The sequence below is a fragment of the Pimephales promelas genome, chromosome 10, assembly GCF_988280905.1.
Source record: "Pimephales promelas chromosome 10, fPimPro1.hap1.1, whole genome shotgun sequence".
Taxonomy (NCBI): domain Eukaryota; kingdom Metazoa; phylum Chordata; class Actinopteri; order Cypriniformes; family Leuciscidae; genus Pimephales; species Pimephales promelas.
The window spans coordinates 37,677,938-37,702,081 of NC_142778.1; the positions used below are offsets into that span (position 1 = coordinate 37,677,938).

The 24,144-nt window shown below is 40.8% G+C and overlaps 1 protein-coding gene across 3 annotated transcripts; it reads right to left on the reverse strand.

Moving 5' to 3' along the window:
* Positions 1-5,128: 5,128 nt before the first annotated feature.
* On the reverse strand, positions 5,129-23,836 carry cplx3b (complexin 3b). Of its 3 annotated transcripts, none has more exons than XM_089116580.1 (4): positions 23,709-23,836; positions 16,733-16,912; positions 9,490-9,577; positions 5,129-5,771 (listed from the first exon to the last, which is right to left on the reverse strand). In XM_089116580.1, the coding sequence occupies exons 2-4, from the start codon at positions 16,804-16,806 to the stop codon at positions 5,547-5,549; spliced, it is 387 nt and encodes a 128-aa protein (XP_088972706.1). In that variant the 5' UTR covers positions 16,807-16,912; positions 23,709-23,836; the 3' UTR covers positions 5,129-5,546. The 3 variants fall into 3 exon arrangements, with proteins under 3 accessions (XP_088972706.1, XP_088972705.1, XP_039531802.1); XM_089116579.1 differs by lacking the exon at positions 23,709-23,836 and adding an exon at positions 22,946-23,041; XM_039675868.2 differs by lacking the exons at positions 16,733-16,912; positions 23,709-23,836 and adding an exon at positions 12,320-13,287 and having other exon boundaries at positions 5,136-5,771.
* Between the last annotated feature and the right edge of the window lie 308 nt (positions 23,837-24,144).

The following is a 24,144-nucleotide window of genomic DNA, read 5'->3' on the forward strand; positions in this document are numbered from 1 at the left end:
TGACATATATAGTGCCAACTCCTGCGAAGGTTTCAGATGACGCACCAATGCTATATTTTCTAAATGCAATAATCATTTGTATTATTTTTTCATTAAATTATTAAATTATTATTTAATTTTTTTTAATAATTGTGTCATAAAATGTCAAAACTATGACATATATGGTGCCAACTCCTGCGAAGGTTTCAGATGACGCACTGAATCAACAACATGCACCAATGATATATTTTATAAATGTCATAATCATTTGTATTATTTCATTAAATTATTACATTGTTTAAACTAATCATTTTTTAATTTTAGTTTTTTTTAAATAATTGTGTCATTAAAAAGTCAAAATTATAACATAAAGTCAATATTTCAACATTAATCGAAATCATGGCGTCAAAGTTATGACAGTCAGTTGTGACCAAAAGTCAATATTGACATAAAAAAATCTAAATTGAGGTAAAAAGTCCAAATTATATGTCATCGAAATCGAAGTCAAATTTATTATATAATAATAGTCATAAAAATATTGTAATAGTTGTCAAAAAAAAGTACAAATTTGACAAGTCAGAAAATATTTATATCAAGAAGTTAAAATTAAGAGGAGATGAAATTATGACAAAAAAAGTCTAAATAATGATAAATCTAAATAAAAAATCAAAATGATAACAAAAAGTTAAAATTGACACAAAATCATAATTTTGACAAGTACATATTATGACAAAAAAAACTCAATTACATTTTTGTCATAATTTTAACATTTTTGGCATGATTTGGCATGAATTTAAAGGCATAATTTTCTTTCTTATGGGGTGCAAATGTACTTCTATAATGTTGATTTTTAAAACTTCCGTCTGTAAATCTCAAATTATCTAAATCAAACTGTGGTAAAGATTATTTCAGTCGGGTTTTCCTCAGTCTCTGCCTGTATTTTGTGAGCGGCGTCTGAAACCGCGTTACCTGCAGCTCTGGTGTGTGTACGCTGAATCACGTGTCGTGTTCCTCATTTGTAAGATGCTTTGGATGAAATCGTCTGTGTAAGTGTAAATGTAAACAGAATCAGTGAGGTAAAACACACTAAATCACAGCTGGGTAGTCGAGTTATACTGCATCTGAAACAGTTTCAAAGAACATTATAGTTGTAGAAATGCTGTACATGTGGATGAGAAACTGTTAAACTTCAACAGCTAAAAAGTTATTAAAAACACTAGATATTTACCTAATCTGGATGTTGGTTTGCAAAAGGTTGTTTGTTAGGTCCACTACCCACCTATAGGCTTCCTGATGAGAGCATTAGTGTTAGTGAAGCGTGTTTCTGTTGCCCGATATCGCCACCTACAGGTCAGACACGGCACTGCATGATCACACAATGCCTGAAATCAAATCACATGCATCATAATCTTTGTACAAATGAATTTATTACACTTTCAACAGTCAAAAATCAGCAAGGTCCGGAAGTTACAGAAGAATAATTACACGAATGCATCACATTGGTAATTACGTTACTTATGCAGCGGAAACGACTATCGAGGGCATAAGTAAAATAAACACCTCTAGCCAGAAATAAACATACAATAATCATCTAGCTTTTGTCTTCACATGGACTGGCCATCAGCTCTGTCCTTTAGATCAGAGATGGTAATATTAATATTGCTTTGTTGTTTCGCTTATTGCTCCTTTACTCAGAACCCAAACCCCAGTATGGCTTCATTCGTAAGACACAGAACATGAACTCCTTCATTCTCACCTCAACAGAAGATCATTATTCCCAGACAGCAACCGTGTCGGCTCAGACCCGGCCCACATGTGGATTACACACGGCCCAGATGTGGGCAGACACAATGTTACCGTCTGTTTTTCTTTTTTTTAAAGAAACACTCTCTATAAGAGGGAAAACCAGAAAGAAAAAGGTCGACGACACCAAACCACCTGCACAAAACAGCAGCACTCAATGAAAGGTCAAAGGGCGTTAATGACGTCAGGGGTCGTTAAGGTGAAACGTGAAGGTGTTTGTGTGGAAGGACCTCCATTCCTGCTCCCATAAGCCCTTCATACAGACATAGCGACCCAGACAGCAGCATAGTGTCGACCCAGATCCGGGCCACGTCTGGAACATGTGGATTCAACACGTTCCAGATCCGGGCCACATCTGGAACATGTGGATTCAACGCGTTCCAGATCCGGGCCACATCTGGAACATGTGGATTAAACACGTTCCAGATCCGGGCCACATCTGGAACATGTGGATTAAACGCTTTCCAGATCCGGGCCACATCTGGAACATGTGGATTAAACGCGTTCCAGATCCGGGCCACATCTGGACCATGTGGATTAAACGCTTTCCAGATCCGGGCCACATCTGGAACATGTGGATTAAACGCTTTCCAGATCTGGGCCACATCTGGAACATGTGGATTAAACACGTTCCAGATCCGGGCCACATCTGGAACATGTGGATTAAACGCGTTCCAGATCCGGGCCACATCTGGACCATGTGGATTAAACGCTTTCCAGATCCGGGCCACATCTGGAACATGTGGATTAAACGCGTTCCAGATCCAGGCCACATCTGGAACATGTGGATTAAACGCGTTCCAGATCCAGGCCACATCTGGAACATGTGGATTCAACGTGTTCCAGATCCTGGCCACATCTGGAACATGTGGATTAAACGCTTTCCAGATCCGAACCACATCTGGAACATGTGGATCTGGGCCACATCTGGAACATGTGGATCTGGGCCACATCTGGAACATGTGGATCTGGGCCACATCTGGAACATGTGGATCTGGGCCACATCTGGAACATGTGGATTAAACGCGTACCAGATCCGGGCCACATCTGGAACATGTGGATTAAACGCTTTCCAGATCCGGGCCACATCTGGAACATGTGGATTAAACGCTTTCCAGATCTGAACCACATCTGGAACATGTGGATCTGGGCCACATCTGGAACATGTGGATTCAACGCGTTCCAGATCCGGGCCACATCTGGAACATGTGGATTCAACGCGCTCCAGATCCGGGCCACATCTGGAACATGTGGATTCAACGCGTTCCAGATCCGAACCACATCTGGAACATGTGGATTCAACACGTTCCAGATCTGAACCACATCTGGAACATGTGGATCTGGGCCACATCTGGAACATGTGGATTCAACGCGCTCCAGATCCGAACCACATCTGGAACATGTGGATTAAACGCTTTCCAGATCTGAACCACATCTGGAACATGTGGATCTGGGCCATATCTGGAACATGTGGATTCAACACGTTCCAGATCCGGGCCACATCTAGAACATGTGGATTCAACGCGTTCCAGATCCGGGCCACATCTGGAACATGTGGATTAAACACATTCCAGATCCGAACCACATCTGGAACATGTGGATTCAACACGTTCCAGATCCGGGCCACATCTGGAACATGTGGATTCAACGCATTCCAGATCCGGGCCACATCTGGAACATGTGGATTCAACGCGTTCCAGATCCGGACCACATCTGGAACATGTGGATTCAACGCGTTCCAGATTCGGGCCACATCTGGAACATGTGGATTCAACGCGTTCCAGATTCGGGCCACATCTGGAACATGTGGATTCAACGCGTTCCAGATTCGGGCCACATCTGGAACATGTGGATTAAACGCGTTCCAGATTCGGGCCACATCTGGAACATGTGGATTCAACGCGTTCCAGATTCGGGCCACATCTGGAACATGTGGATTCAACGCGTTCCAGATTCGGGCCACATCTGGAACATGTGGATTCAACGCGTTCCAGATTCGGGCCACATCTGGAACATGTGGATTCAGCGCGTTCCATATTCGGGCCACATCTGGAACATGTGGATTAAACGCGTTCCAGATCCGGGCCACATCTAGAACATGTGGATTCAACACGTTCCAGATCCGGGCCACATCTGGAACATGTGGATTCAACGCGTTCCAGATTCGGGCCACATCTGGAACATGTGGATTAAACGCGTTCCAGATTCGGGCCACATCTGGAACATGTGGATTAAACGCGTTCCAGATTCGGGCCACATCTGGAACATGTGGATTCAACGCGTTCCAGATTCGGGCCACATCTGGAACATGTGGATTCAACGCATTCCAGATCCGGGCCACATCTGGAACATGTGGATTCAACGCGTTCCAGATCCGGGCCACATCTAGAACATGTGGATTCAACACGTTCCAGATCCGGGCCACATCTAGAACATGTGGATTCAACACGTTCCAGATCCGGGCCACATCTAGAACATGTGGATTCAACACGTTCCAGATCCGGGCCACATCTAGAACATGTGGATTCAACACGTTCCAGATCCGGGCCACATCTAGAACATGTGGATTCAACACGTTCCAGATCCGGGCCACATCTAGAACATGTGGATTCAACACGTTCCAGATCCGGGCCACATCTAGAACATGTGGATTCAACGCGTTCCAGATCCAGGCCACATCTGGAACATGTGGATTCAACGCGTTCCAGATCCGGGCCACATCTAGAACATGTGGATTCAACACGTTCCAGATCCGGGCCACATCTGGAACATGTGGATTAAACGCGTTCCAGATCCGGGCCACATCTAGAACATGTGGATTCAACACGTTCCAGATCCGGGCCACATCTAGAACATGTGGATTCAACGCGTTCCAGATCCGGGCCACATCTGGAACATGTGGATTCAACGCGTTCCAGATCCGGGCCACATCTGGAACATGTGGATTCAACGCGTTCCAGATCCGGGCCACATCTGGAACATGTGGATTCAACACGTTCCAGATCCGGGCCACATCTAGAACATGTGGATTCAACGCGTTCCAGATCCGGGCCACATCTAGAACATGTGGATTCAACGCGTTCCAGATCCGGGCCACATCTAGAACATGTGGATTCAACACGTTCCAGATCCGGGCCACATCTGGAACATGTGGATTAAACGCGTTCCAGATCCGGGCCACATCTAGAACATGTGGATTCAACACGTTCCAGATCCGGGCCACATCTAGAACATGTGGATTCAACGCGTTCCAGATCCGGGCCACATCTGGAACATGTGGATTCAACGCGTTCCAGATCCGGGCCACATCTGGAACATGTGGATTCAACACGTTCCAGATCCGGGCCACATCTGGAACATGTGGATTCAACGCGGCCCGGATGTGGGCCGGATCTGAGCCGACACCACGCTGCTGTCTGGGAAGTCGTTTCTCCACGAACCCGCTACGCTATCGCTGTAATAAACCTGTTCAGACCGGAGCAGTGAATCTCCAGAAACATGTCGTATTTCACCACAAAGTCAAGAAATTATAGTTGCACGTTATTTGCATTGCGACGTTACTTTCATGAGAACATAATTAATACAAAATACACCTTTCCCGTGAGGTGAAATGCGACCTGAGCATGTTTACCGTGAGATTCTCCGAGCAGGGTGTGTACATTTAAACTCCTAGAACAACATTAGCATCATGAAACCTACACGTCACACTGGATACATGAATACGGATGTTTGTCGGCATGTGTTTGGAGACGAGGAGAGGATGATCACATGACGCAGCACTTCTCGGCAGAGTTCTTCAGGTCCTCCAGCGTGGCCTGAGCTTTGCCCTTCAGATGGCTCATGTCCACGTTCTGGATGTTGGTCAGCTGACCCAGGACCGACTGCTTCTGCTCCTCCTCCTGGTTGTCTTCGGCGATCATCTTGGCCAGTTCAGTGGGGAGCTCAACGTCATCCCGCGCCGCCTGGATCTGAGTCTCGTCCAACTCGTTCTGGAAAACAGGCCATGAAAAACATACAAATACATTAGGCCGTGTTCATTTAGGCATTTGGCAGACACTTTTATCCAAAGCGAATTACAATGCATTTCAAGGCACACATTTACATTCTTATCAATTCTTGCTTTCCCTGGGAATCAAACCCATGACCTTGGCGTTGCAAGCGCCATTTATAAAGTGCTTTTAGCCATATCGAGAATAAATTAACTTAGAGGCCGCTAACATGACACCGCTATGCATTAATGTTGAATGAACATAATTCAAATATGAATTAATTCAATTATGAACTAAGTCTACAGGTATCACACCTGGTTCTGAGCGAGCCATTGTGCCACATCAAATATCAATATTCATACAAAAACAATACAAAACTTAGAGATATGTTAAAAAAGAGAGCTAGATGGTTTTCTCCAGAGCGGCTATATATATATAAATTAACTAAATTTATGACTTTTTTACAACCAAAATGAACCATCACTGAACTTACTTAAGCTGGACTGTGACACTATGTCCTTGTGTACCAGCAGATGGCAGCCTCGTCCCTCACCGTCTCCTTTATTTCCCACAACTCCCTGCTCATTATTCATTTATGTTTCAGTTTTGTCTTGTTTCATTTAGTTCATTACCCTGTCTATTTAAATGCCCTTTTGCCCTGTATTCAGTATAAAGTCTTGTTGTTTTGGTTTGCATGTTACTGACAGCATTGCCGAGCGGTCGAGGGGTTAACTGGGTTTCTCAGACGCAGAGGAACCAAGTCCACAAATGCGATGCTTAGAAAACGTAATTATTTTTTACTTAACTTTCATTAGTAGTATCATCATTTAAACAAAATATCTATTAATTATCATTTATTTGCCATACTACTATGTATGTATGTCATTATTCAACTTGAATGCACAATTATCCTATTTCCTTCAAAACCCTCAAACGTCAAGCTTTAACTGGAACAGATCAAGCTTTCTCACGCCAACATCTTATCTAATTTAAATTTAGTAGGCTTTTGCAATTAAATTTTTTTTTTGCATTATAGTAATGAGTAATTAAATTAATTACATTAAGTAATTGCAGTTTTTGTTATTACAGTACACTATTGAGTATTGCAGTTTTTGTTATTACAGTACACTATTGAGTATTGGGGAATGGGTCATTAATAATGATAAAATTATTACACAATGCAAAATATCAGAATCAGTAAAATAGGCTTCAAAATCTTGGTCACAACTAAGGTAAATTAATTGGGTTGTAACAATATATCATGTCACAATATATCCCAATACAAATGTGTAACAATATGCGAGTATAGTTCACCCAAAATAAAAACGACTGTGTGAGAAAAAACTCTTGTTTTCAGAGTTTTAGTGTCAGTACTACATGAAACTGCTATATATAATGTATAATAATGCACTGTGGGAATATGTGTGTGTGCTGATAATGCCAGATGTCTGATGATACCAGTGAAAAGTGGCCGACATTATTTTAAATATATCTAGTCAGTGACGGAGTGCAAACATATTCATCTACAATAACTCAGAATCATGAATATTGTTATTCTGGTGTCTCTATTGTCTGTGCTTTGGGTTTATTCAAGTCCAAGAATATTCATTTACAAACAATGTAATATCAAATTTAATCAACAGTTCATTTTTGTTAACCTTTTACCTTGTCTTGGAGTATCGCTAGCCTGGTAAAAACCAGACCTGGTTTGGCAAAGCGTCATAGACAAATCATTCGGACATCGCGGATAGACCTAAAGCCAATCAGAGCGATGAAGGAGAGGACGTATGCAGACCAATGCGATGTACAACGGCGGCAGCCATCTTTGTAATGTAGGCTACAAAACCTGCTTCAAAATCCCAGCGCTGTCGACATCGTGTAAAGCCCGCCCCAACGTTTCTGATTGGTGCCTCGATTTCGACGGATTGGAAATGGGCTTGAGTGAGCTCTTTGCCAGACTAAGTTTCAGAGCAAATCTAAATTTGCCGGAAGTTGTCTAAGTTTTCCCAGGCTAGAGTATCGCAATAATATCATATCGTGAGTGCAGTGTCGTGATATGTAGAGAGTCGTTACAACTAGGGCTGGGTATCGATTCACATTTCAATTTCGATTCGATTTCGATTCACAAGCTCTCAGTTCGATTCGATTTCGATTCTCGATTCAATTTTCGATTTCGATTCCTGATTTGATTCTCGATTCGACTATAATGAAGATGTAATACAAATCCTATATTTATAAAAAAGAACAGTGGACATAAGTTTACTAGTGGTTAATTAATACAAGGAAATTAAGAGCCATAAACCTGTATATAAAACTCTTTTTATTTTAGGTACACTAAATGCATACAGAGAATAAACAGGATTTTGATGCAATATGCAAAAAAAGTCAGAACAGTCGCACAGCTTGATCAAACAGTATCATGTTATTTTATGTTTAAGATAGATAAAGATAAATAAATATATAAATATTTAGACTTTTTTTTTTTTACATTGATCTTACCTAAATGTTAATGTAATTTTTTGTTTATTTTTGTTTTAAGAGTTTATGTATGGAAGCTTGATTTCAATCTTTGAATTAAATTGAAAAAAGTAGCACAAATAAATACAATAGAATAAAGACACAAATTAAGAGACATTTTGGGGTAGTTTTTTGGGTATGTCAGATATACTACAGAAACTGAATAAAGTAATCCAATGTAAAATAACACTGGGTAGTCTTTTTAGTCCAGACTGAATTAAATACAAAGGCTATTAATTCTGATTGCTTACAATTAATACTATATTCTGTTGTTATGACAACAGAATTAATGACTGACACAAATGGCTGCGTTCACTTTAAGAACTAGTGCGCGAATCCATTACTGTTTCATTAACTTTCTGTTACACGCGTTTAATGCTAATTTTGCTAATTTAATGCTAATACGAGGTTACTCACCAAGACCAGAGTTTTGACATAATGTCGCGTGTTTTAACTGTTAAAGTGATATAATCCAGGGATAAAACTTTTGTTTCTGGCGAGCTGTTTGTGAGGCAGATTTAGGCTGTGCACGCAGTGAAAGACATCTCTGAGAGTGCGCGAGCACGGTATGGTTTAACATTGCTTGTAAAACTCAAAAAGACGTGAAAATGATAAACGTTAGTTACGATCATAGGTTACGATGCAATGCTGGCCCGATTGTTACGTGAATATTTCGTCGTGTCCCGACTCCTGAACGCGTGTGTGTATCGACAGCTGCAGCGCTTGACTAGTGCAGAGAGACGAGAAGATGCAGCACCGCGTCCGCGAGCCCTTAATATGGAAAAAATCGATTCCGGCCGTTGAGAATCGATTTTGAATCGAACACATTTTAAAAAACGATTAATCGAAAAATCGATTTTTTTGCCCAGCCCTAGTTACAACCCTATAAATTAAGGTAAATTAGTAAGTCAATTTGAATAAAAGCATCTGGTAAATGATTAAATTAATATTAACAATGATCAATATATTTGTTAGAGTATAATCATTGTTAACGTTAGTTAATAAAAATGCAACTGTTCATGTTATAAATGCGTTAGACGTTTTTTTCATTGTTAGTTCATGTTGCAGTTCACAAACTGAACCGTATTAATAATATCTTTAAGCCCAATATAACATATGTATTGCTGCGGCCCAGTGTGTGGATGAGCGAGGTGTTGGGATATAAGTTAATAGTGTGAGCAGATGTGTGTTTAATTGTTACCTTGGGCAACCTGTACTTGTCTCTGAAGTGAGTCCTGATAGTCGCCCTCTCCGCCTTCTTCTGGGCAAAATTGGAGTCTCGCTCTTGCCTGAGGAGAAATGAGAAGAGAAGCATCTCAAAAACACACACCGTAATCTGAGGATGAACTGGGTCATTTATCATCTACGCAAGTCTAACATGTCAGTCTCCAGCTAATAAGCATCATCTGTCCGATCTCTAATTTAAACAGCAATTGAACTGATTGTTGATTGGACTAATTTTGGTATGCTTATTTGAATAATGATCATGTAAGACCTAAATTGACCTTAAAAAGTAATCTCTGTCATGAATGACAAGCCATTTCTAAATGTTAGCATGAGCAAAAACAAGCCTACGTCCACAGCGAGAGAGAGAGAGAGAGATGTCATTCTGCAGGATTAACTGCTTTCCTCCGAACGCCGAGGAAACTCGTGGAATAAATACCTTCAAAGAGAGCATTAAAAACTTCAGACTGCCTGGATTTCTAGGGTTTACTTGCCAAAAGTCTGGTGAAATGAACAGTTGCTTATAACAATCGCATTTGTCCATTAAAGAAAGCTGAACATATTTAAAATAAGTGTGCAATGAGACAATCAAATAGCCTATTACAATTTTATTTGATTATAATATTTATTATAATTCTTAAAAAAAAGGTTAAAAAATCCGCAGCTTATCAAACATTGGAAATGATCAACATAGAAATATTTAAACTATAAAACAACTATAAAACTTCTAGATTTATTTCCTGCAGTGTGTAATTAAGCTGTGATCTGAAACGAGTCGTCAGTAATTCAGTCCCACTTCCTGCTGATCCTGCGTAGGGATGCATTGTGACTAATTAGCATAATGCCAGCCAGTGGTGTTGATTGGCTGAGCAGCGTCTCTTAGCCCCGCCCTCAAACACTGTAGTGTCTCTGAGACTGGAAGAGTTCGGCTCGTGTTGTTCGTGTCGAGGAGACGCTGTTCTCTGAGATTGAGACGGTGAAACCCACGCCATCGTTACTGTTCGTATCACTGTGATTCGGATATGATAATGAGCGTTTGCTTTCTGACCAATCACAGCAGAGCGGCTCTCAGAGAGGCGGGGCTTAGAGAGACTGAGTTCTTGATGGAAGTGTTTCAGACACTGAGAGGAAAGAGCTGAAGCTGCAGTGGAGATTATGAGGACATTAGTGTGTGTTTGACCTTGGATGAATGCGAACCTGTTGTAGGAGACGCCGAAACAACATTAGGAGCCTTTAAAACAGCAGAACTGGGTATCTTAACCTCAAGATGTGTTGCGTTATTGTTAAAGGTCATATGAGGTGAAAGGTCAATACAAATCTCCAGGGCTAAAGCAAAGGTCATAACAGAATGGACACATTTAAGTGGAGGAATAACAAGCAGCAATTAAAGATAACATTTAGGTTTGGTATATTTGCAGGGTTGTTGGGTCGATCCCTGAAAAAAGAATAAAATAATCCATTATCAAGGCATTTAAAGGGATACTCCACTTTTTTTTGGAAATAGGCTCATTTTACCACTCCCCCAGACATAAACAGTTGTGTTTTACCATTTTCGAATATTCAGTCGATTTTCTGATATTTAGAAGAATATCAGTAATCAGACAGTTTCTGGTCTCATTGACTTCCATAGTATTTCCCTACTATGGAAATCTAAGTACAAGCGAAAATATCTCAGGGATTTAAATATCTCAGGCATTGACACTGGACTAATGCTCATCCACAACAAATGACTAGTTAAAATAATTCCCATATCAATAAGCAGCAAAAAAACAACCTTTGAGAATATCATCGTGGTTTAGCTGATTTGAGAGATTAAACACACAACTCCCTGTCAAAGTCAACAGTCTTAAACTAGCTGTTCTCAGCATGTAAAATCTGCTCTCCGGGGAAATGAGTTGGATTACCAGCTGGACACAGCCATTTGAAGTCTGTGAAATCACAATTTTCCAAATATGGCAGTTTTGCAAACCTATTGTCAACACAGCCACCTGTTCAAGTCCTACATGAGAGGATTTCTAAAGACAAAGCAAATGCAGAACACATGAATGGTTTGGCTTGATCACTATGATGGGTATAACAGTCTCATTTTGGGGGGGGGGGTTTACAATTCACAAGAAGTGTTTAATTAAAGTATTAAATGTTCTGATTGGAATATGTGATTGGGGTTTAAACGAATCTGTGTAAAATGCTTAATTAAAATAATTTTACCTGAGGTGAGAATGAGTGGATTCTAATAAGCTGAGAACTGAATCTATACTTGCCTAACATGGTAAAATTGTGGTTTTGGACATGTATCATGCAACATATAACACCGGTACCATTATACCTGTACATTAATATGGTAATTCTTATCAATGTAGCCCTATGGTACATTAAGTGTTTTTATTACTTTCTTTTTTTAATTTGTTCCCACATGCTTAAGAACAGATATTCATCAAATTCTAATGATCAATTCTGATACTACTTTAGAATATACAACTTACATAAATTAAACAAATAATAAAACATCCCAATGTCTGAACCAACTTGACAGAAGATGAAAGATTTTCGAGATGAAAAGGTAAAATATTCAGAATTGTACACGTAATTCTGTTCGTCTGTATGTGAATAATGTTGAGTATTATTCATATCTGACTGAACAAAAATCTCCCTGAGCGAAATGAGCAGCTGTGAGCGAGCGCGCGCGATATCCAACGAAGCGCGAAAAATGCGCGCCCATTTCCAAACAGCGTTGACCTCATAAAAACATCAACAAATTTCAGAGAAATAACACATTAATATCAGGTATGAAAGAAGGTTTGTCTTACTTTTCCTCCTCTAGCTGTTGTTGGTACTCTTCAAACTCTTCTTGTGTCATTCCTTTCGCAGCCGCTTCGGATTTCTCTCCTTCAGGTTTCTCTTCTGTCAGACCTCCTGTCAGATTCTTCAGCTGGCCTCCGACGACGTGTTTTACCATGAAAGCCATCGTGAAATAGTACAATGTTCTTTGACAATCTTCCTTTTGGCGGAGCTATTTGTCCAAAACTGTTATTAATTCCAATTAGGTCAATAATGTGGACGGGAAAACCCGTCTTTTTTCCGTGGTCGCTGAATAGAAACTACTCAGCTGAGGTAAAGTGAAGTGATGTGGATTCTTCTCCTCATCTGAGTCACATCATCAGTTTGACTCTTCAATCCACCCAATCCCGTGTTTCCTCACTCGATTCTTCCCGCCCAATCCAACGGACCGCTGGATTAAGCGCGCGCTGCTCGTGCGTTGAGTCACTGACGGGTTTTTTTTAGCGGGCGCGCGTGACATGTCAAAACGCATCGCGCCTCGGTTTTCGGTGCGCGCGTGCGTGCGTGTGTGTGTGTGTGTGTGTGTGTGTGTGTGTGTGTGTGTGAGAGAGAGAGAGAGAGAGAGAGAGAGAGAGAGAGAGAGAGAGAGAGACTCCAAATCGGTTAACGGGATGGATGACAGTAAGCAGAAAGCATTCAGAGAGCCTATACAGCATCCATCTGGAGGGTGAGTAAATCCTGTGAGGAAAAAGTGATCAAGTAAAAAGTGTGAAATGAAATATCTAACAAAAATGATAAGGTTATGTGGCCAACATTTTAGTTTATTTGGAAAAGGACATAACTGTAATCCCAAAGATTACCATCCATGCGTATAAAGCTGTCACCACCACCTCCACATGGATTATCATGCAAGATGAGACATATTTAACAGTCAAGAAACATGCACTCTGCATTAAAAAAGTGAGGTACAGTTTTAGGTTTAACAAATCTTTTTAGCTTGCCTAGTCTTTATGTTTACTAACCTCGTGTTTACACAGGATGAACATACATGTCACAAACTCAAATACTGAGAACACAAATAATATAAATGTTTATCTTGAATGCAATCTGAGCATAATGCACACTCTAAAAAAATGGGTTGTTTTAACTCATCTTTGAGTCACAATTTTAAACCCAATGGCTGGGTTTGTCCATATTTGACCCAAACACGACTTTAAATAACCCAGCATTTTTTTAGAGTGCAATGGCATGTAAATGTTTAAACTCATCACATGCATGAATGATATAAATACAGCCCCCATTAGTAATACTCCAAAATTATCAACACCGGATGATAAAAACAAATTATACATCTCCGTGCATGGTGATAATGCCTCTATTTTTGCCTCTTTCTCACTTTCTCTCTCGCTGACACCCCTCCTCCTCCCCCGGGACTGAATCATTCCCGATCTGCTCCACTAACAAACTGTTCTGTCGCTCTCGCTGAGGGCAAAGACACACACACACACACACACACACACATATCTGTGCTCCATAACATAGTAAGAACCTGAAAAGTCTGTGTTTGGAGCTCCAGGCTTTTACTGGTGGCAAGTGCTCTGATTTTATCCAGGAAAACAATATGCAGAATTTTTGTTCTCATATCAGCCAAAAGTTCTGAAGGATTTGCATGCTTTTTTGTTGTTGTTGTTTTTTTTTTTTTTACAGTAATGTGGCGACACATGGTGTAATTATGCATCCTTTTCTTTTATGCTAGAGGCAAACCAAAAGTCTATTTTTAGGTTCCAGGTGACAAATGCAAGTAAAATATGTGGCTTTGGCAAGAAAATAAGGTTAGAATACGGTGAATAATCCTCAATTTTGCTGTGTTGCAAGACAGAAAACTACTTTTTCATTTAAAATCATTGGTAAATCTTTACAATTAGGTTCATCAGTTGACATTAGTTAACATGAACTAAGAATGAACAATACTTCTACAGCATTTATTAATCTTAGTTAATATTAATGTCAACATTTACTAATACGTTAGTAAAATCAAAGGTTGTATTTGTTAACATTAGCGTGAACTACACACAATGAACAGCTGTATTTTTTTAACAGAGATTACAGTAACAAATGTATTGCTCATTGTTAGTTCATGTTAGATTATACATGAATTGTAAAGTGTTTACCAATTATTTCATCAGTGCGAAACGTATATTTTTAAACATCATTCAAAATACAATTTCATGGCCCATAAAAACATTTATAAACTGTAACTTTTACCTGCTATCGGCAAGCGTGGTAAACAGTTCATCTCGGACCCTGCATGCATGACTTCACAAGTTAGTCGATAAACCTCATCATCATCATCATCATCATCCTGTTACTGTTCTTCCACATAAGAGCCGGCAGCGCTCGCCTGACCTCAGATCTCATGGGTTATGTGATGTGTACATGTGAGCAAGCGTGCGTGCATTATATAATAGAACAACATGGATGCGTTATGCTGTTTGTGCCGCTCGTCCTCCCTGGATCTGGGCATGAATGAGGTTAGTAGGGTGAGGACGGCCTGTCAAACACGCTTTTGTGAAGTCAATGGCATTGAATTGGAATTAACTATTTTAGATTGGTTTCCTTCCCTTAATAATAGACTTATAATTATTATTGCACATATACACTGATATAATGAACAGAACTGGCCGCAAAAGCTGGGCTTTCAAACAAACCAAATGTGGGACGATTACTAAGTTTGTGGTCATTTTGACTGGGATTTAAAAATATGAAGCCACATATTCATCATTAAATATACTATTGACAGTGTGTCATCTATGAGTATTTTCACAAATACAACTGCACAGATTTATTGGAGCGTGAGACTTAAAGTCCGCCTGTAGTCAATAATTGTATCCCTTAAAACACATCTTTGATCACTAAGAATACATCATTTTACAAAATAGCTACACAAAAATGTTTCCTTGAAAAATGTCTTGAAATATCTTGAATGTAACTTGACACCCTTGCCTCATTTAGTATGTGTGGTTCTATAAATATGCAAATGAGCCCGTTGATCGGTTGACGATCACACGTTGACATACCTGCCAACTTTTGAGTTTTGCTTGGCGTGAGATCTGTTGACGGGGGGGGGGGGGGGGGGGGGGGGTTCATAGATCGTTCGCTATAGATCAAAGGAGATTTGTAACTAATTTGCGGTATAACTAGTGGATCACGAGTTGCCCAACAGATAGATCAATAGATAAACTCAACTTCAGGCATTTGACTGACCCATAGCTGTCAACATCAAAGGGAGATTTCCCAGGAACCATCCCCAAAATAAGGTTTTATTTTCTCATGATTCTTACTCACAAACTTAAATAACTTAATAACTTAAATAAATCACTAATCAAAAAGTCTAAAGAGTTTAGATCTAGCCCACATATGTGTGAGAAAGAGCACTGTGTCATTAAAAAAAATATCATAGAGAATGTTTAAATACTAAGATCAGCTTACGAGGGAAATGGGGAGGCTGTTTCTGCTGGAGATGATTGGGAGAGGTCTCTGCACCTTGAGGTCTCTGCGCGCGCTGACATGGAGTAAAGCCTTGTTTATACTCGACGCGTCTGCACGAGCGCGGTAAAAATGACGCGTTGGGTGCGCAAGACCGGCAAGACCTCACTTCGAGCTGTGTGCAAAGCTATTTTGTTACAGCGCGCGCGGAACCGCATCCGAGGACGATCGACTTCAAGCCGAATCTGTCCAAACGTGTACGTCTCACACAATCAGAGTGCAAAAATACGAGATATTTTATGGGAAATACTACCATGGGAAGACAGTAAAAGAGCTAAAATACGCGAGAAACCCGGAAAAACGGGAGGGTTGACACTTCAGCGTGAGAAATCGGGGGTGTGGCGTGTTAGCGTGTGAAACCAATCAAATGCGGGTGTCTCACGGCCAATGCGTGAGAGTTGGCAGCTATGCGTTGATCTGATTGGTTACAAGGTGGTTTGTGACGTCAGAAACACCAGCGATTTCACAGCGTGTTTTTGAGACTGTCTTTGGTTCACTGCAGTTTTAAGGAGGAAATACTCAGCAATGCTGTCCACTTATCAACGCACACATTAAACACACCACATACACACATAAACAACATTAAACACTGGATTTACACCACAGGGGGACTTTAAAGATTCATAAATGAGGCTCACATTATTGGTGTATGTTTTTCAAGAGAATACTTTTTCTACTTCAAAATCTCATGTGTTGCTTGCTGTTCCTGTATATTAATTGTGAAATGTACTAATTTCTGAGCGAAAATTGTTCCTGCACAAATATCCATCACTGAAAGTTTACGTCGATGGGTTTTGTGAAGCATGCATCCAGAGCACACACACATCCATTCAATAGAAACTCCCGGTCAATCTCAAGGAGCACACACATTCGGTCTTAATAATTCCAATTTAAACCTGATTTTGCGTGTGCACGGGCCTCCACTGGTGAACCAGTCCGATATAGAGCTGCATCTGAAACTCCATCCCATCAGAAGAGCCTCGTCTCGGCACGGGTCAGAAGAGCAGCGACCTCTCGTCGGCGAAAGCACAACGGTTCAGGCGCCGAGAACACGGCCATCATTCACCTAATGGATACTGACACACCCAAACAAACCAACATTACTCAGACTCCTCCGACATTTCTCACATTAGGTTATTCACTAATGATGATAAATATGAGCAGAACTCAAAGTTCTCAGTTTGGTCCAAACCTCCATGGGAAAATTTCAGCTTTCACTTTGCTCATTGGGATGTTGTAACACACTTTGAGCTGGATTGGGACATATCTGGCATCTCTACAACTTGTTTACCACTAGTCAAGTCTCCATCTATCCAGCGCTTTAACACTGTAGTTTCACAGCGGCTTTACAGCGATAACAGGATCCAAGGTGCAAGTTTTGAAAAACGTGAATCTGTGATGATGGTGACGGCGCACATGCGTATTACGTGTTCAGTCTATGGGTGTGCGCGTTTGAATAAATGTGCACATGCGGATAGTCTTTCTTTATACGTTACAGGCTCATCCAGTGCATGAGTAACGGATACATTCGTGTCCTGTAAATAGGGAGATGTAACAGCAAGAGGAAGAAAATGGTCCACACATGATGCCCAAAGGACAATTCCGTCTCCATGGAGATGCCCATTAATTACCTGTGAATAAATGCATCAGCATAAGGCAAGTTATGCAATCCAGAAAAAGACTGGTCTAGACTAGCCTGATGATCTCATTCTCTCTCCCTCCCCATCCTGCATCCTTCATCCTTTCTTCTTCTGTCATGTGTGCTCAATCCTTACCTCTTTCTATTATCAGAGGCAACCGCAGGACTGCTGGCTGTGGCTAAATGGGATGCGAATAGCGGAAAATTTTCTTTCAGCCGAGTTCCTGTGGACAATCAGCAGTGAGCGAGAGCGAGGGCCTGTCGGAGCGCAGCCGGGTGAGGCGGGGACACGGCGAGAGACGGACAGAAGCAGGAGGTAAAGTGGAGATCAGATGTGTGACTGGCTGCTCGTGGGCCATTTTTAACCTTGGGCTGACAATCCCAGCTTATCTTGCTCATGCTTAGTCGTGAAAGAACATTTTTACCCCCAAAAATATTGAAAGTAAATTTTTACCCAATCAGGGTAACATAAAAACTACCCAAACATTGGGTAGTTATGTTCGACCCAAGAGCTGAGTAACATAAAAACTACCCAAACACTGGGTTGGTATGTGTGACCTATATTCTGGGGAACACAAAAACTACCCAAACACTGGGTTGTTACGTCTGACCCAGGATCTGGGTAACACAAAAACTACCCAAACACTGGGTTGTTACGTCTGACCCAGGATCTGGGTAACACAAAAACTACCCAAACACTGGGTTGGTACATCTGACCCAGGATCTGGGTAACACAAAAACTACCCAAACACTGGGTTGTTACGTCTGACCCAGGATCTGGGTAACACAAAAACTACCCAAACACTGGGTTGGTACATCTGACCCAGGATCTGGGTAACACAAAAACTACCCAAACACTGGGTTGTTAAGTCTGACCCAGGATCTGGGTAACACAAAAACTACCCAAACACTGGGTTGGTACGTCTGACCCAGGATCTGGCTAACACAAAAACTACTCAAACACTGGGTTGTTACGTCTGACTCAGGAGCTGAGTAACACAAAAACTACCCAAACACTGGGTTGATACGTCTGACCCAGGATCTGGGTAACACAAAAACTACCCAAACACTGGGTTGATACGTCTGACCCAGGATCTGGGTAACACAAAAACTACCCAAACACTGGGTTGGTACGTCTGACCCAGGATCTGGCTAACACAAAAACTACTCAAACACTGGGTTGGTACGTCTGACCTATATGCTGGTTAACACAAAAACTACCCAAACACTGGGTTGTTAAGTCTGACCCAGGATCTGGGTAACACAAAAACTACCCAAACACTGGGTTGGTACGTCTGACCCAGGATCTGGCTAACACAAAAACTACTCAAACACTGGGTTGTTACGTCTGACTCAGGAGCTGAGTAACACAAAAACTACCCAAACACTGGGTTGATACGTCTGACCCAGGATCTGGGTAACACAAAAACTACCCAAACACTGGGTTGATACGTCTGACCCAGGATCTGGGTAACACAAAAACTACCCAAACACTGGGTTGGTACGTCTGACCCAGGATCTGGCTAACACAAAAACTACTCAAACACTGGGTTGGTACGTCTGACCTATATGCTGGTTAACACAAAAACTACCAAAACACTGGGTTGTTACGTCTGACCCAGGATCTGGGTAACACAAAAACTACCCAAACACTGGGTTGATACGTCTGACCCAGGATCTGGCTAACACAAAAACTACTCAAACACTGGGTTGGTACGTCTGACCTATATGCTGGTTAACACAAAAACTACCAAAACACTGGGTTGTTACGTCTGACCCAGGATCTGGGTAACACAAAAACTACACAAACACTGGGTTGGTACATCTGACTCAGGAGCGGGGTAACAAAAACTACCTAAACACTGGGTTGTTACGTCTAAATCAAAGCCTGGGTAACCCAAAAACTACTCAAACACTGGGTTGTTACATCTGACCCCGGAGCTGAGTAAAACAAAAACTACCCAAACACTGGGTTGTTACGTCTAACTCAATAGCTGGGTAAAAACAAAAACTACCCAAACACTGGGTTCTTACGTCTAACTACTTTTTTTTTTTTTAAATTACCCCAATGGATCAACCCAGTATTTAGGTATAAAAATAACGCAATATTTCTGTAGAGTGTGCAGTGCGTGGTAATTATAGTTAAATAAATGATTCCCATTACTTCGAATAAAATCACATGATAACACTAGATTTCCTCTGAACTAGAATCACGGTTGATTCCCCCACATCCACACAACTCGTTTCCTCCGAGAGAGCCAGACCTGTCCGTAGCAAAGCCCATCTATCTGACAGAATGCCTAAAGGTGTTAGTGTTGTGTAGGAAGAAAGTCACATCAAAGTGCCTCTTTCTCACACGTGACCACAATCTCACGTCTGGGTCATTCATGACTTCGCAGATTACAAGAGCTGCCATCCAACATGCATCAGTTCAAGAGACTGGTTATGTAAACACAGACAGTTTGGCTCTAACTCAACGGCCTGCAATACCGAGACGAGCGTTCCCTAAAGCCGAGCTTGAGTTTTAAGGGAAGTTCCTTTTCATTCTTCGCTTAGAGGCAGAAATATGTTTGGCAAACCTTTGCAGTGATATACTGCTGGCGACGCCCACATTCAGATGAATATGCAAATATCTACTGTGCTATTTCCTCTCAATAACAAAACAAACAACTAAAATGCCAGCGGTGAGGAAAGCATCGGATCACCGTGATGTTGATGTTTACACTAGATCTGCAGTTTATTTCTACAGTAGATCGCTTTAAAGCAGCAGATTTACAGTATTAAACAGAGAAACAGTGTCTGCTTACGTTTCTACTGTAAAGCGACTCTCAGTGTGTTCATGTGTGTCTGACCTCGACCGACTGAACTGAAGAAATGAACCAGTCAAGAGTTACACCTCAAAGAAGTCGGAGCCTCTGAGCCACGCCCACTTGTTACATCATCATCACTTGGACCAATGGTAGTTCAAAGGTGTTTACCAGCCAAAGCAAACTTTTCCAGAAAAGCTTGCTTTGGCAAACTACAAAGATCTTTGTTTTGGCCAGGTTTTGTTTGAAAGGATGCCTCGCCAGTCTGTTCCTCGATTGCGTTTGAAGTAAATCCAAGCCTTTAGGAATACATCGTAAAAAGGGCCAGTTGCACAAGATTTTATTCATGCAATCATTATTTTAGAGTAGACCCCATAAAAAAATATGTGCAAGCAGACGGACGGCACACTAGGAAGCTTACAAAAATAAACATAGCACTATTTCTAGTTTCACACTACACTACAAACCATGCAACTCTATATATTCACCCCAGTCACTTTACTGTTGGTTGCTATAGCAATCTATAAGATCTGCTGTTTGCTCTCCCATTGGCTGCTGCCACATTACTCAACACTCAGAACGGTTTCGAGGCGCTTTGATGAGTTGATTTCAGTCTAAACGTCCCTTTTGGACTTAATGAGGAAATGTGTAATTTAACACACTGAGTGCTTTGACTAGTAAAGCTGTTCTGCAGTTCGCCTGAAACACTGCCTCCTTTTGAAATGTTATCTTCATTTAATTTCATTTGAGAGCTGCCCGAATAATCGTACAATTTTTTTTACATCGTTACACCAGTTGGTCATTCAAGAGATTCGCTTCAAAAAGACTGATTCATCCAGTAATGAAACAAGTGAAGTCTTTATGAGTGAGTCATTGAATCGTTCACTTAACCTGATTTAAAAAACATTTATTAAATATATTTTTAAACAGACTGCAGCATTAAACATTTTGTCAGAGCCTCTAATAAGTTACATTATTCTTTTTTTGTCTATTCAGAATTGCGATCTGTATTTTAAACAGTAAACGTGTGCAGCTGTAGGAGTGTGTGTGCTGTAGTGTGTGTGTGTGTGCTGGAGGGGTTCTGGTTCTGCTGTCACCCAAAGCCTCCGACAGGAGCGAAGATGAGTGACAGCTTTCAGAACCAATCCTGTCACATCTTACTCGAATTCACACCCGCCCACTCACACACTCTCTAGCGACACAGCATCATGTGCTCACAGCGACACAAACACACTACAGTATCTGCTTACACACAACACTTATACACAACCTACACCTAATTATGTTAGGAGTACAGAAGAAAGAAAGAAAACAGCATTATATATTGTATTTATTATATATTATATTTTTGCACTACTAATTTGAGTAACACTTTATAGTGAGGATGATTAGTTAATGCAGTAACTTACTAAAACTAACAATACATCAATACATTTTTATTTATTTAGTAATAATGTTAGTTAAAGAATCCAGCGTTTATGTGTGTATTTCTGTGGTGTTTTTAATACGCTTTAACACACACCATGTGTAAATTCATAAGTCGACAGCATTATGTTTAAATTGACATTAACTAAGATTAATAAATGATTTAGAAGTGTTTTTCACTGTTAATAAACTAGTGTTGCCTACATTGCATAAAACGATTTTCTTCCTCGATAATTTTGTCTTGTTTTCCAGTACAATTATCTATAATCAGGACACATGTTACTGGAGAAGCAAAATGAGTTTAAAACAAGAACAAATATCACATAAATCTACTTCATTTGAAAACAAGGATCATTTTTCAGCCCCTATTGGCAGATTTTTGTTCTTGTTTTAAGCACAAACACTTCATTTTGATATTTAAACGAGACCTAATATATTCAGTCATTCTGCTTCTCCAGTAAAAGTCTCATGACTTAAGAATGATTAGATATTTCTATTGTAAAAGCTGTGTGTAAATTTGAGACACGTATTTTTCTAGATAATCCAAAGACACGTGATTATGCAAATTGAACTTGATTCTGTAGAAATATTGTGAAATACATGTCATGTACTCTTCGTTTGCTCTAGAATGAACCCTAATGTAAACGAAGGTGATCATTAGGAGCATTGCATACACCAAACAAGGATGTGTGTGAGAGGAGTAAGAGTTGTGTGTGTCAGAGGAGAGTAAGAGTGTGTGATTGAGAGACAGTAAGGCCGTCATCTGCGGAAGAACATCAGAAAGACAGAGCAACGCATGTCAAGTCCACGGAGAAGAGGTCATGCAGCGTGTGTGTGTGTGTGTGTGTGTGCGTGCGTGCGTGCGTGTGTGTGTGTGTGTGTGACGCTAGGAGAACGCTGTTTCCACATCAGCAGAACGAGGCGCGCTCAGGCTTTAGCGCCGAGAATCATCAACTTATTAAATGCGTTCTGTGGAACACAGTCTGCTCCGTCCTCACACACACACACACACACACACACACACACACACACACACACACACACACACACACACACACACACACAGTGAAACGTTTCCACAGCAGTCCACCAAACGCCTCACACACCATAATCTGCACAAGCAGAACGGTCAACATGCAACACTGCCGACATCAGTTCTGTTCACGCTTCTTCTCACTGCAGAATAAATATGATGTCACGTAAGTGTGTGTGTGTGTGTGTGTGTGTGTGTGTGTTACCATGTAGTGAATTAAAGCGTCTCATCCCAGAGTTGATCTTTACCGAAGCGAGCCCGCGGCGGAGGACTCGGGAACATGTGTGTGTCAGAGGAATAATCCCCGAGCGGAGGAATCATGCGGTGATGAGTCACGACGCGGATGCATATGAATTTAGGTTTGGTTGGATCAGAAGCTCTTTTTCGAGCAGTGCTGGGATCAGCGACTGATTCAGGATCAGTTTTAAAGGAATAGTCACACAAACTGTAAATTCTGTCATCATTTCCTTCAAACTTTATGTTTTAGAAGATATTTTAAGTGATAAATTCACATTCAGACTCGAGTTGAAAACTATCAAAGCAGCACAGTGGTGGAAAACCTTTTAAAACTTTGGGCTAAATACGAGCTATTTAGTATTATTACTTCTTGACTGTTTTGGATCTTCAGTTTCAGCAATCATTATTCCGCTCAACATGTCACACAGGTTTCAGAAGCACAACGACGAATCTCTAATTACCTTAATAGTAGGCTACGCTGGGTGTTTTATTTAAAAATATGTTTTAGACAATCAACCGATCCTCATCGCTACGTTTCCATCTGAACCTGCGATTGAGTTATGGGCATCGAGTTTATCTCAATGGTCTGTTCGAAAAACTCTCAAATAAAGTAGTTTCTGAGCGCCTGCGCACAAATGCTGTTTTCATGCAGTTATGAGATGCGACGCCTGGATTCTCTTCACTGTCAACGTGTGTAAAGCCAAACAAAATGTATTTCTCATCATATTCACCCTCTTTTCCTGAGAGTTGCTGATGGTGAGATGGTTTCAGCTTCCGGTGCGGACGACTGCTATCCAGCCGTTTCATCTTACCTCAGCTTGCTTCTTTTCTCAAACGCTTTTCTTACACTTTTCCCACGTCGTTACGCTATTCCTTGCCTTGCCCATTTCCACGTCATTACGCTATTCTACCTCGTCATGCCTTTTCCACGTTATTATGCTATTTCTACGTCGTTAGTTTTTTTTCCATGTTGTTACGTTATTTCTACATCATTACGCTATTTCTACGTCATTACGCCATTTCTACAACATTACGCTATTTTTTTATACATCACTACGCTATTTTCCACGTCACTACGCTAAACTATGTCATATTTCTACTAGAGGTGCCACAATATATCGCAACACAAAAATGCAACAGTACATATTGTGGATAGTTCCGCCAAAA

Bases quoted from the DNA above. Each gene is read 5' to 3' on its own strand.
- cplx3b (XM_039675868.2), bottom strand. From the start codon at position 12,477: ATGGCTTTCATGGTAAAACACGTCGTCGGAGGCCAGCTGAAGAATCTG. The intron at 9,578-12,319 runs GTAAGACAAACC...ATTTCTCCTCAG, and splicing joins CAACAGCTAGAGGAGGAAAA to GCAAGAGCGAGACTCCAATT. The intron at 5,772-9,489 runs GTAACAATTAAA...CCTGTTTTCCAG, and splicing joins ACAAGTACAGGTTGCCCAAG to AACGAGTTGGACGAGACTCA.